At 43.6% G+C, this 14587-nt stretch overlaps 1 protein-coding gene across 1 annotated transcript in view; it reads left to right on the top strand.

The window, feature by feature from the left end:
• DOCK7 (dedicator of cytokinesis 7) overlaps positions 1-14587 on the top strand; it is a 108052-nt gene that overhangs the window by 81150 nt on the left and 12315 nt on the right. The window contains exons 32-44 of the mRNA XM_050901073.1: positions 663-845; positions 1329-1464; positions 2657-2753; positions 3199-3216; positions 5163-5259; positions 6162-6296; positions 7002-7154; positions 8351-8509; positions 8783-8883; positions 9845-10037; positions 10615-10758; positions 11739-11870; positions 12893-12907. Coding sequence (XP_050757030.1) covers positions 663-845; positions 1329-1464; positions 2657-2753; positions 3199-3216; positions 5163-5259; positions 6162-6296; positions 7002-7154; positions 8351-8509; positions 8783-8883; positions 9845-10037; positions 10615-10758; positions 11739-11870; positions 12893-12907 — 1563 coding nt within the window. The remainder of the gene's footprint in view (positions 1-662; positions 846-1328; positions 1465-2656; positions 2754-3198; positions 3217-5162; positions 5260-6161; positions 6297-7001; positions 7155-8350; positions 8510-8782; positions 8884-9844; positions 10038-10614; positions 10759-11738; positions 11871-12892; positions 12908-14587) is intronic.

Here is a 14587-nt window from a genome sequence, read left to right as displayed (position 1 = left end):
ATGGAAGAATTCTCTTTTCTGATAAAGATTCTCTTTTTCTGAAACAGTCTGATAAAAGCTCTGTGAAGTGCAGTGGTCGTTATGAGCTCTAAGCCCTAAGCAAAAATTCCTACCACGTCTAAATCCCACCTAGCTGAAGACATAAATGGGCCATTTCCCCTGCTCTCTGCACAGGGAGGCAATCCTCCTGATTCTGGTAGCAGGCAGGCCCTTCTGTTTCTCCCTCCTCCCCGCTTTACTCCTGCATCAGGACCTCATTCTGCTGGGTTTTGTGCACTCAAATTGAGACACTGATACATACACGAGATAATGAATGGAGCCCCTCTGCTTAACTGTTAACCTGCTGGAGGTTATTAAAGGCATCTTGAGGGAAGTGGGTATTTGCTGCCTGAACAGAAACTCATTCGTATAATGTGATTATTTTTGTTCAAACTGCTGCTTCACTCTTGTGGCTTCACTCTCTGTGGGCTCCACTGAGCTGTTGGGTTGAGAAAGAGAAGTGTGTATCTCCTGGTTGTTAGTAAAAAATGTCTATTCACCTTCTGTTCCTATTTGGTAATTATTTAGGCTGGGGTGGTAGCTGGTGCAGATCCTTTTAGTGATGATTGAAGTGTTTGGATGTGAAATACAGTGTGGCCAATGTCTTGACCTGTGTATTTTAGAGTGGCAGGCAGCACTCCACCTTCTCAACAGAATCCAGCCGCAGCCTTCTGATCTGTCTCTTGTGGGTGCTCAAGAACGCGGATGAAAGTGTCTTGCAGAAATGGTTCACAGACCTGTCAGTGTTGCAGCTCAATCGCCTGCTGGATTTGCTTTATCTTTGCGTATCCTGCTTTGAATACAAGGTACTGCTATGTTTTTTAAACCTCCTCAAGTTCCTTCTAGGGCTTGCCGAGAAACTTTACAGTCCCATCCTTTACATGACTGCAGAAAGGCATTTCCTGCTCTCTCCTAAGTATTTCCTGCATTCAGAATCCCAAGGCTAAGCACGTCTTTGTGCAACCTCTAGCCCTTTTCCATGTTTACTTTTCAGCCATGCAAGTGTCTGTGCCTTGTTTCACTACTTAAGCAGTTTGTGCTACTTGCCACTCATCTGGGAACTGCTGCAGGGAAAGGGGATAGCTCTTGGTCATTTTGCTTACTATCAACAAGAAGAGAGTTTTCTGTAGCAATGCTGGAGTCTGGGTAGATTATCTAGCTAGCAGCTAAACCTGTATTCCTTTCTTGCTGTAGGTCTTTAGACAGGAAAGATATTTTGAGTTGTTAATGCTTAGAAACTATCCCACATTGAAAGAATCTTCCCTCATGGTCTCATTTGAAACTTGCAGGGCAAGAAAGTATTTGAAAGAATGAACAGTCTGACATTCAAGAAGTCGAAAGACATGAGAGCCAAACTTGAAGAAGCTATTTTGGGAAGCATAGGGGCAAGGCAGGAAATGGTCCGAAGAAGCAGAGGACAGCTAGGTAAGTAACGAAGTCTTCGGTGCTGTCCCCTTTTTCCAAAAACTGCTACTCCCATCCCCAACAATTACTTGCACCCATCTGTGGTGTGGGATACTACCCATCAAGATCTTCACACAAAGAGGCCCCTCGAAAAAGCTGTTTGCAGTTTGCAGCATGCTTCACTGGGTCTGCAAAATCTCTACACTTTTCCTAGGTTCCATCTACAGGCAGTTTATTTGTTACTCGATTGCTTTTGTGTACGTGTGATCACATCTCACTTATGGGGTGTTCTTGCCTGAACTTCTTCCAATGTAGCATCTTTCAGAGCCACCTTCTAGTATGTCCTGTGCAAGGATCAGGGTGGAAAACAAACTGCCTGATCTTGTTTTGATAGCTCTGAAAATGCCTGGATATTTCTGCTAACTTAACGAGGCTTGAAATAGCCAGTAGTTGGGGTAACAAGCACCTTCTGATGATTTTTGCTGTTTATGTTGTTTGGGAGGAAGGATGGCCCGGGGGTTAGGACAAGAATCAGAACTGTGGTTTTGTCTCCTACTCTGCCACAGGCGTCCTGGTACGTGTGAGCCAGTCGTTGTAGGCTAAGTTGAATAAATATTTCAGAGCCATGATTAATTAATCACTTCAGAGAGATGGGGACCTTTGTATTTTTTTTCTTAATCTGGCCTGATTGCCTTTATTACTTGAAATTCCCCTGCCCTCCCAGCAGTGAGAATAAAGACATAAAAGACTGTGAGGTAGGAAAGAGGGTCTCGGCACCACCCTGAGAACATTACTGTGTGCCAGTTGAGGACAGCAATATCAGACTGCTGAGGATTGCCGCACCCAGGCTCCTTATGTAGTCCAAGGAAGGTGCTTCTTTTACCAGCCCTGATAGCTACCTCCCTCATTTGAGTATCTCAGCTGCCTGTCTCCGTTAGCTCTATAGTGAGCTGGTGTGCAGCAGCGCACAAAGTGGTCTGCGTTGCTCATTGCTCTCTTGCGTACAAAACCGCTGCACGTGAAGTTGCCTCTTATGCCACTCAGCAGTGACAGAATTAGGGGCCATGTAAACATCTTGGGTAAGTGCCACAGCCTTGGGCCCTAAGAAGCCATAGTTTGCTGTCACCTATCACTTGTGAACAAATCTAGACTTGCTACCCATGCAAAAAAATTAGCATTAGATGACTGCTATTGTTTTGATATTATCCTGCAGAGAGAAGTCCTTCTGGGAGCGCGTTTGGAAGTCAAGAGAATTTGAGATGGAGAAAGGATATGACTCACTGGCGTCAAAACACAGAAAAGCTTGACAAGTAACTCTGCCTTATCCTTCTACGTTAACAATGTGACAGTGCCTGTGAGAACGCAGGGTCTCTCTCCCCGTAGGTCAATGGCAGCAGTCCACTTAGCTCTCGTGTGAGCAGGTTTGGGCCTTCAGTTGGGACAGGGCTGGCAGTGTGCAAATAGCTTTTAGTCCAACACTGCCCTGTCTAACTCTTTGCTTTTCCACTGTCCCTTGGTTTCTTAGATTTTAAAATGAGATTTAAAGAGACTGATACAATCCATTACCTTCTTAAAACCCTGTAGTAAGCTGTAATTTAGAGAGAAGATCCATTAATAGTTTTCACAGATAGCATATATATCTCATGTCATATTTCCTTTATTCCATAAGAGCATTCTGGAGTTGTCAAAGCTCGCTTTCCTTTCCTGTCCTAATCCATCACTTTGATTGTTTTTCCACATGTGCTGTGCTTTTAGAAGCCACAAACCAGCCAGGTACTGTAGCATTGGTGTGCAGTTCTTATAAATTACCATTTTGTACATCTGCAGACTCAATCATCACAGCGTTGTTTGTGATGCTTGGCAGAAGTTTTCAGTGTGTGTGTGCAACTGATTGGAATGAGCTCTTTTTGCTTATTACACCCATTTCCTTTAAAATTCTCTCTCTTGGTGTGGTTTAATCTGGAGGGCTCAGGAGTGGTGTTTGAGCTTTGCTGTGCACGTTTTCTGTTTCCTCAAATTGCAACCTGCAGTCTCCATCCTCCTGGCAAAAGAATTGTTCCTAATCCTAGGAAAGCAATCTCAGCCCGAGTGAATCTCTGAAGAAACTCAGGAATGGGGTCCTCAGAGCCCAGATGGAGATCAGGCCAAATTTTACCCTTGAAGACATTGATGCTTCCTGAAGTAGAAAGTATATCTTCACAGCTTCTAATTGCGTTGTCCGACACAAGAATGTAATCTCCCGTTATGTCAAATAGTGGCTTTTTGTCCAAGACTCCAGTCCTGTTGAGGCATTGGGACAGCCAAATGACCACTGTGTTTCAACTTGCTAACGAAGTGATGTAGATATAAATTTCACCATGGCACAACTCCAGAGCTGTGGACGGAGTTACACCAGATTAAAATTTGGCCTGAAGAACTCATTGGTTCACTACCGGCACTGGATCTGAGCCCTCTCCTTCCCAGAAGGACCTCACATACATGTTAAACAGCTGTGGAATGCCTTGCTGATCAAAGGATGGTATCTCACCCCACAAAATAATCTGCTTAGATAACTCTACAAACCTACTTTTTAACCCATACTTGCTCACTGTCACCTGGGTCCATCGCACTCCACTCCTATGGCACTGCAAGTGTGTCCTGCGTGCGTAGGTAGAGTCTGGCCCTTTGAAACCTAATAAGCAAGACTTTTCACACTGAGAATTGTACACAGCTAATTGCAGGTGGTATTATTTTATGCAGATGGTATTATTTTATATAGGGCCAGGCCCCAAGCCTTCATATTCTGGAGCCTGAAGAGTAGATAATGAGTGTATGACCCAGCTCCCAGAGGAAGCCGAGTGTGGCCGGGAAGGGTTGCTGCAATACAGGTCCAAGAGCCGAGTCAACTCCTGTCCGCTTTGTTGTGTATTTTGCTTGGATTTTGTCAGTTCCCGTGGGTCACACTCCTACTGCGATTTGGCCTGGCATGAGCCTGTCAGAGATGGCACCTGTGGCAGGGCAGGCCATAGTTGGGCTCTTCAAATATACTGCTGGATCTTTGCCAAATGCAGCTCGTGCCACTGAAATTAGGTGGTTGCTGCTGAATTCCTGGGGCCACCGGTGTGAGTGGGTGTATGAACCTTGTAAGACTTTCCAGGAAAGTGAGTGCCTGGCATATAACAGCAAAATCTTGTCATTTCTCTCGGAGAGGAAGATAGTCTTCAAGAACTGTGATGTAATGTAGCTCGAACGGACAAAAATTGCACCCTCACAGTATGCGCTCTGTGCTACAGCCAGTCTAGCTGCCACGATCAACAGTGCAGATATACTAGCTCGTGTAGCACCACCTTGTGTCCATAGCCTATAACATAAAGCCATATGTTCTGTTCCTGGTTGTGCTGTTGCATGCCTAACGATGCTACTAAACCAGTTTTGAGTTGGACTTTGATTCTAAGCTGTTGTTGTGTTCCTGGGAGAGTAACGAAGTGTCAGAAAGTAGTGTGATCTCTCCTAGCATGATGAACGTAAATCCTGTGTAAGTTTGTATATGTAAAAAACCAAGTCTTTCTTCCTGTCCTCTTAATGGATACATTGAGATATCCTTGTAGTGTTGTCCAGTAATAAATATACGAATTGTAACTGGGAGTTCCCTGCTAATGAGAAAATATTTTTAAGTGGAAAATACGTAGGTCTACTTCTTAAACAGAAAATAATTTTATTGCTTTCTTTTCTCTGATTAGGTCAAGGGCAGAGATAGAACATGAGGCACTTATCGATGGAAATCTTGCAACGGAAGCCAATCTGATTATTCTGGATACGCTAGAGATAGTTGTACAGGTAAGGATGATAAGAAAATAGAGATGCAATAGCATTACGATCACCTGGCCAGGCAGCAGTTTGTTAAACAAAACCTTCCTGCTGCTCTTAACTGCCTGAATGCTGTCAGAACTGTTCAGCTCCCCTGCTGCAGCGGGAAGGGTGGTAATGCCTGTCCTAATCCTCAGCCCATAACAATCTGGTTTTACATTGCAACAGCTTCCTTCGGTCTTTTTGAAAGTTGTTCCCTTTTTGTAGTATAAGAAGCGGTTGTTCAAAAACTCAGTAATGAACTGTAAAAATTTCCAAGTCCTGCCCTGTTCTAACCGATTCCTCCAGTTCTTCCCAAATCTGCCTCAAGTCATTAGGTTCTAGGTCAGCCTCCTGTATCTGTACTTACTTTGCACAGTGCAGGAAAGCTTCCAGGCTCCTTGGTCTCTGTGTCCACAGCCCAGCTATTTCCTCACTCTCCACAGGTGAGCGAGGACATATGGCAGTTTTGTCCCCTGCTTTCTGTACCAATGAAACCTGGGCACGGGCTGGAAGCAGGCAGTAGCAGGCTTACCAGATCTGCCTCTGACTGCAGAGAGACCCAGGAATCCCAAGGGTTGCACCTTGCACCTGAATAATCCACCCAGAGGCCAGCTACAGACTTTCCCTCCAGTAGAACAAGGTCCCCAAAGGTCAGAGCCTCATCGGGTAGGAAGCGTCATCATTCCACCGGCATTAGCGCATGGGTCAGGTTTTCATTACCTGAGGGTTGATTCAGTAATGTGACTATTTTGCAGGCCCAGCTAAGCGGGTAATTTCTCCATGCCAAAGGGCTTTTCAGTAGTTATTCTCTCTCTGTCTCACACACAACACAAATACATATGGGAGGTTAATTTTTGTTCATGCAACTCTTGGTTTACTTTTGACTGCAGACTGTTTCTGTGACGGAGTCCAAAGAGAGTATCCTCGGTGGGGTGCTGAAAGTGCTTCTGCACAGCATGGCCTGCAACCAAAGTGCACTTTATCTCCAACACTGCTTCGCCACACAGAGGGCTTTGGTTTCAAAGGTGAATTCTCTGTGGATACTATACTATATCCTGAGCAGCACTGATGGAGGATGGGACTGTTTTCTTCCTTTGCGTTGGGGTCACTTCACCAAGCATTTATTAATTTGTGCAGTATTGATTTTCAAGAAGCGTGGTCTGGGGGTTGATAAAACCTGACCGGTTTTCGTGATCAGTACCTGTATTTATGCAGTTTGGGTTTGACAGCTGCACGCAAAGGTACAGTTCACACAGCCTGAGTGTGGTGTGGGTTCCTGCTGGCCAGTGGTAAGTGGACAGAGGCACCTAGCCAGTAGGGAGCACAAAGCACAGGTGGAATTTAAGCTGTACGATCTCACTTAAAATGGATTTGTTTTACTGGGCCCATAATTTAAACAATTTCCCAGTTTCTGTAGATGTACTGGGGAAAGCTTAAAGTTTTAAGCCTGAGTTTTTGGAACTGATGTAAATTGATGTACGGGTGTAGATGTAGGAGCGAGTTGTGGGGGTAGGTAAAATGAGTTGCCTTCCAGTGCTGCCAGTGAGTCTGCTTTGCCTTACTGTAAAAGTGAAGTGATTCAAATTAGCATCAGTCCTCGCAAAACAGAGGGGATTGGACTTCTTCTAATGACAGTGTATGCTCATTGCTGAGGATTGCCCTGACCTTTTTGTCTGAGTGCTTGTTCCTGTCTGTCCAAGCACTAATTTTCTCGTGTGCTCTTTTTCTAGTTCCCTGAGCTGCTGTTTGAAGAAGAGACTGAGCAGTGTGCAGATCTGTGCCTGAGGCTCCTGAGACACTGTAGCAGCAGTATCAGCACAATACGGTCGCATGCGAGTGCCTCTCTTTACCTTCTGATGAGGCAAAACTTTGAGATTGGGAACGTGAGTATCCTGCTGCACTTCATCAGGTTATTACATGTAAACTGGTTGGGGACTGCTGGATGGAGCTCCATGTATTCCTGTGGGAGAAAGGCTGTTGGACGGCTTACCATCAAAACGAGTGTGACATGCAAAGGGAAGAGAGGCACACAGCAGTGACATGACTTTGCCTAGCTCCTGGTCTTGCAGTACCTCACACTGTCGGTCAGTGCATAGCAGGAGTGTCCAGTCTCCAGTGTCAGAGTCCAAGCTGTATGCCCAGAATCTCTTTGCAGGCAAGCTGCCTTTTGTGTCGGTTTATAGAGAGATGCAGAGCTATGCCTGGAACATCCACTGCAAGAGTTTCCAGACCTGTCAGTTTGGAAGGTCTGCATACTCTTCAGATTGGACAGTTTGCACTCGAGGGGCTGTTTGGAGGAACTCCCCTCTGCCTTGCTTTCGCACACCTCTAGGTGAGAGCAGAAACAGCCACACAGCCCTTTCTGTTGTGACACAGCTAGAGTGTGTGTCCTTTCTGAAAGGGCTGTGTTGGTGGAGGTGAGTTAGCAATGCTGGGATTTTGTTTTCATTCAGATCTTACCTCTAATTACATCTTAGGTTGACTCACGCATGTGCACTTTAAATTGTCAAGAAAATTCCCCATCTTAACTCTTCCAGTTGGTATTTTGTAGGCATACATGTAGCTATGTATCACAAAACGCTCCTCCAGACATCTTTGTTTACATGCTTTGGTTACAGTCCCCCACGGTGAGTAGCAGAACTGGAGGGACCCACTGGTTCTGGGCCCAAGGACTGTTAGTGGATCGATAGCAGAGAGTTAACAGTGACTCCAGTTCTTAGGCTAGACCAAACCAAAAGCAGCTGTCTGGAATGAAGGCTGTATCACGAGGGGGAGTTGAGCATCATCTTCTTCAGGGTACATGAGAGGAGAGGATACTGAAGGAGAGAAAAATAAAACTTTTGCAGGAGAACCATCACCTGGAACTAAATAGTGCTGTCATCAGATTATGAAGTTCGGCAGCACCAGAAGTTTATTGTAATCACTGCTCTGAGACAGCCCTTTTCGCAAAACTTGAGTTTTCTTTTTTATATCAGGTATCTGTCAGGAGGAGGGTACAATGACCAGAGCACTAATGTTGCACCAGGCCATTGCAGTATCTCCAGGTTGTTGAAATACCATAACAATATCTCTGTTGCAGAACTTTGCCAGAGTGAAAATGCAGGTGACCATGTCTCTCTCATCCCTGGTGGGGACATCCCAGAACTTCAACGAAGAATTTTTGCGACGTTCCCTGAAGACTATTTTGACATATGCTGAAGAAGATCTGGAACTTAGGGAGACAACGTTTCCTGATCAGGTAAAAGAAATACCACAAGAGAAGTAATGTGTAGTTCATTAACAAGCTGTGCTTAAACCTCCATCTAGACCTGGAATTTGCATGCGTTCCCTGAAGAAGGTACTTTTTTTTTTTTTTTTTTTTAAACCACCTAAGTACATAAAACCCAGGTCCTTGATTAATTCTGACAACAAGGTGCAAACACAAAGGTTCAGAGTGACTGCGGTCCTAACATAGCAGTGTGTAGCTCGATTCCCATTGCCAGTTCATTACAGCAGTATATTTTTTTTATAGGTCCAGGATCTAGTGTTCAACCTCCATATGATCCTCTCTGACACAGTTAAAATGAAGGAGCACCAGGAAGATCCAGAAATGCTGATTGACCTGATGTACAGGTAGAGTTTATAACCATTGCACCGTAGGGACAGTAGATGTCAGTGCTCCGCACGGTGTTTGAACAAAGCTTAGTACCTACTGCACTTCCTGTATTTAGAGCGTGAGGTATTGTATTGCTGTGAACTTTCATTACTTGTTTTTTATTAGCAATTATTTTACTTTGAACTTAATCCTGTTTTAAACTGCTTGCCATGATTCACACTTCACCTGAAAGCAACACAGCTACTCGCTGTTTGGTTTTGGACTCAGATGTTGCACGTTTGAGCCCTTATAGAGCTTGGTTTTGGAGCAGTTCCGGGGCTCAGTGCTCATGGACCAATATATACCTGTCTGTTGTGTTTGCATGTGGTGTTGATAGGTTTTGTTTGGCGTTTATTTAGCTTATCTTGGATAAAAGTAGCTTCCATTTGCCAGCAGGCTCTGACAATCTCATCCTCCACCTGAGTAAAGACAATTCTCCCTGCTTGCCTCAGGGAAAACTTAAGGATCTTCCAGGACCTGCTTGCACAAAAGCCTTTTTGGTGGTGGTACCTATGATGGTCTCCATATGCAAAGGATATTCCAGAGCCATGTTAAGATCCCAGCTACCAAATTGCATGGTGTTGTCTGCAAAAATGGTCCTGAAGGCTTCTTAGAAGGCAGCAGAGATTTTGTCATAAGCAACCAGGCAGGTCTGCTCTGATTGTCCCACACCTTTGGCTTACTACCAGTCTCCAAGTGAAATACGAGCTTTGGTCAAGAGCTTCAGCAGTCACCCATAAAAGCATTCTGCCATCAGGGGGTAGCTGCAGTTTCTTGCCCGCCACTAACTGGCTCAGAAATCTATAAAGTAATTTAGGGTAGCTTTCCATCTATATAGCTTCTTATCTCATGTATTTCTAGATAGCCTAGCACTGAGGGTGGTTGTTATTTAAGCAGAAGTAACTAAATACTAATCACAGAAGTTTTCTTTTCAATTAGGATTGCAAAGGGCTATCAGAATTCCCCTGACCTGCGCCTGACATGGCTGCAGAACATGGCTGGAAAGCACTCCGAGAGGAGCAATCATGCTGAATCAGCGCAGTGCCTGGTCCACTCTGCAGCCTTGGTGGCTGAATATCTAAGCATGCTGGAAGACCGAAAATACCTCCCTGTAGGGTGTGTTACATTTCAGGTGGGAATTATCCTCCGTAAGGTATTCTTGGGTTTTGTCATCTGCTGCTGAGGTACAGAGTATCTCCGTGTGCCAGGTGTTACTGTGCCTACATACTCATACTGCACTTCCTCAGTTTGTTTTGGGGAGAATGCATTACAGCAACTTCTGAAAATTTTTATTATGCTTGAAGGCTGTCTTAGTTCCCCTAAGTCTTTACATCCATAGGCTGAGTGAATCCAGTTCTTATTTCTCCATTTAAGTCATGGGTTTTTAACCTCTTTGATCTAGCCAGTGTGTAGTGGGTGCAGTTGATGAAAGTGGTTCCTGTGACTAGTAATGTTAAGCAGGGCAATTCTGAGCAGAGCAAACAAGCACATACTTTGCTTTGAATGTGTAGGTGGTCCAGTCCAGTTAGCTTAAGCACATGCTAAAGTACCATGCTGGTTCAGAAGGAAATTAAATAAAATGCATGTGAAAGCTGCCTCTTCAGAAATTTTAGGATTTGCTTGAAAATCAGCTGGCTTTCAAAGTAGTGAAAGTGTTGAATGTTGTTTAAATTGAGTAAAAATATTTTATCTGCATTATATCTCCTTAGAACATATCTTCCAATGTTTTGGAAGAGTCAGCAGTTTCTGATGATGTTGTATCACCAGATGAAGAAGGTATCTGTTCTGGAAAGTATTTTACAGAAGCTGGTCTTGTGGGATTGCTGGAACAGGCTGCAGCGTCTTTCTCCATGGTAGAAGACTTTAATTTCTTTACCTATCTTCTTCAGCAATCTTACACTGCTGGGCAATATGAAGGAAACTGTTTTCTCTATGAGACTGTATAATTCTATTGTAACCGCTTAATTTGCACGGACCATTTGGAGTTTTAGTTGTTCAAGAGAGCCCAGTTTGCCCTCTGGAGTAAACTGTGCGAAGAACGGGATCTGGGACCAAGAGGCCTTTGTGTGTTTCCAGTGTCTTTCACTTCAACACTGCACATTTGGGAGTTCACAATAGTAAAGAAAGGCCGTAGTGTTTTTCCTCCTCTTCAAAAGAAGTGGGCTGAGAGCTTTGTGTGAGCAATGTTAATGCGCTGGTAGTAGTGTATCCATCAGAAACCAAGGAAAGCAAGTGAAGTATTTCCCACAACACAATATGAAATAGCACTCAGTGGGTTTAAGTACAAGCAGCAATAACTCCAGGCAAAGACCTAGAACCCCTGCTGTGGGCTGGCTAAGCCATGCGATGCAGTGTCTCTGCCTGCGGTGGGCTGGATCCCCTCCATTAGAGACATCCTAAGGAAACTTCACAAAGCCCATCTCATGGAGTGCCAAAAGTGGATGCAGAAGTCACTTAGGTTGAAGATGCGCTAAATAGAATGAGCTGTACTATGCACTTAAGCTTCTATATTTAATTCCCATAGATTTGGTTAGGATCCTATGTAGCTTGTTGTGCTTCTGTGCATATATCCATCCAAAATATCCCAGTTTTGATTCTGTTAATAATCTATTTACTAGTAGCAATGTGTAATGCAGTAGGCTCTTGATTTCAAGGGTAACTGAGGATTTTATTCCATTCGTGTATGGGTATGTTTTAAGAAAAGACGCTGATTACATCACAGTGGTATCTAAGCCACCTTTTAATTTTGCAGTTTTATAATTTAAATGCTGGTAGTATGTATTATTCTTGCCGTTGAATTGATGGAGCCATCTGATGGACCTTATTTTTGTAGGCTGGCATGTATGAAGCGGTTAATGAGGTTTACAAAGTCCTTATTCCTATTCATGAAGCTAATAGAGATGCCAAGAAGCTATCTACTATTCATGGTAAACTCCAAGAAGCATTCAGCAAGATTGTTCACCAGGTAATGATTTGAATTTTCAGCTGCAATGTGAATTGTGAAGAAACTTCACATGCTCAGTGAAAACAAAAACTACCTATTAAGGAAAAAACGTTTTAATCAGATTACAGGAGAATTGTCAAACGGTGATCCACAGTAAATGCAAGGATTGGTAACAGGATTTTTTCTCTCTGGACATTTAACATGAGAAACATGAGAGAACATCACATACCAAGTTTCATTGTAACTTCAGAAATATCCAAGAGCTAAAAATTCCAATCACCTGTCAGTTTATCCTTTCAGATGTTATTTTAAACTGTGTTTTGCATGCTGGGAAAAACCACTGTATCTTGCCTTTAGCCTGGTAGGTAACATTCAGAAATGTTGGGGTTTTATTTGTCTGTTCATATGGTGGATAAATTATTGAAGGAACCTTTCTAAACTTAGATGGTGCAAAACCCACCAGCTTAGGTGCTGAGCGTTTGATGAGAGACATCAGAAGTTATCAACCCTCACAAAGCTCAACAGACCTCAGCTAAGCAGGAGACGAGAGCACTTGGCACCTCTCAAGAAGCACACGTTATCTTCTAGGAGAGGTCTGTTGGGTGCATGCCTTTCTGTCAGGGCAGGCAAGGACTCGGCAGACCCTGCTCCAGTACATGCCAGTGCTACTCCGAGCCCCCCACCCCAATCAGCTTTCTGGTCACGGGCTGCTGGATACATCGTTTGTCTGTTGGTGTAGTTACCCTTATGCTGCCATCAGCTCCTCAGTAGATGTGGATTAGTGCATCGATTTCATAGGATCCAGCTGAGGGTCTGGTGGTTTTCTCCATGTTCTGGCATTGCCAGATTCCTGAGGTTAAGTGAACCAATAGAGGACAATCATCGAGTGTCCTGGGCCAGAGAAGGCCGTTTTGGATGCATGATGACTTACAATCATTGAAACCATTTCAGGTTTATGATACCTTACGTTGATGGTCGTGTTTTGGCCTTTGAAACTTTTTTTTGGTTTCTGTGACATGCGCTTTTTACTTTTTATTACACAGAGTACTGGCTGGGAGGTAGGTAACTCCATTTTAGTTAGTAAAGAACACTAATAGATTTTTCAGATGACTCACGCCAACGCTTGCCCACATGTGCTAGTTGTGGGTATTTCTGTTGCTGTCTGCTGTTAAAACAATTCATTAACCAAAGAAATACCAATAAACCGATTGTGGTTGTAGTAGGAAATTCTTCATAAGAAGCTGTAGGTAGTGCATGGATGCTGATGTGTTCCACTAATGAGGTTCTTTGGTGAATGAGCCACTGTATCATCACTAGTTTGTTTTTATAATTTGTTTATATTTCTTTTCATCAGCATTGACACAGAATATCATCCCTTCATACCATATTTTCACCCCACCCACAGGGGTCGATTTAAGCAATAATGCTCAGAGGTACTGAAACACAAAACTGGTTTACTGCATGTGCAGATCATATCTCAGAGAATAGGCTGCTTCATTCTGTTCATTTAAGAACAATCAGTTTGTTATGTAGCTGTTTATCTGGCAGTAAAATAGCTCAGTTGTGTTAACTGGAGTCAGTTTTGCTGCTTTCATTTTTGTAGAGGCTGTTTCCTCACATTTCTACAACATACACCGTGAGAACCACACATTTGGATTAAAAATAGACAAAGCAGTCGGCTTCATCTGCAGTCGCACACAGCAGAGCGAGTTTGATAACTCAGGCCCTAGTCCAGGCGACACAGTGGGTACATGAGCGTCGAGAAGTCTCAGAAGACATTTTAAATGTTTTGTGAATATGATGTTACATTATTTGCTTAGACTTCAGCTGTCCAGTTTATCTCTGCTTTTCTGTGAATCAGGCAACGTAGTATGGGCCATCTCACTCCAGGTTTCCACCACAGGAGAGCCTTTAAGCCCACACTTATTGAACCGGGGCCAAGACCAAAGTTCTTTTGCATTGTGTGATATAAATAATTTGGGCTGATGATGTCTGAATGTCAGTTTTAATTCCGGCCTAGCAAGAAATAAAATTCAGTAGCTTAAAAGTAAACCCTGACACTTAAGGGGCTGGCCCTGCAAATCGTTTACTTGTTCCTGTGAAAAGTCCCAGCAGATGAGGCGGCACAGCAATCCAGAGTACATGTTGTAGCAGTGTAAATGATACGTGTTCAATAGCCAACAAATGTGAAGGCCTGTGAGCATCTATTTTGATTAGTCTGCCCCTAAATCGACCCCTGAAGAAAATCCTGTCATCGGTTATGATTCTAACATCACTCAGTCATGTTTTACTGCATGGTAAAAGACACCCATGGTTTCAGTTCTCGCCTGTCATCGTGCTCCTTCATTGCCACACTTTTTCTGATCTTTGTGCTTTGTAGCTTTCAGATTTGTTGCATGTTTTGCCTTTTTTCCTTATTTTAAATACTTTAATTGATGCTCACCCTTTTTTATTTTAAAGTTTATTTGCTGCCAATTTGCTGCTTGTTTGTTTTTTGGAATTTCCCTAATTAAATACTTTCTGTTTTCTCCTCTGTCGCCCTGGTTGCTGACCCTCCTCCCCACTCTTACTATTGTCTGTTGTGGTAAGTTCCTACTTGTGGAATTTTTTTTTTTTCCCCTTTCTCTTATTTCCCCCCTCCCCCCCTTTTTGTTTTTTATTTTATACTGTGGAAACCCCAATTTCATTTTACCAAAGAGCTATGCCAACAGCAGGACCCCCCCTCACGTCACAAGGAA

Source organism: Gymnogyps californianus, chromosome 8 (assembly GCF_018139145.2).
Source record: "Gymnogyps californianus isolate 813 chromosome 8, ASM1813914v2, whole genome shotgun sequence".
Lineage (NCBI taxonomy): Eukaryota > Metazoa > Chordata > Aves > Accipitriformes > Cathartidae > Gymnogyps > Gymnogyps californianus.
This window is presented reverse-complemented; position numbering and strand designations above follow the sequence as displayed.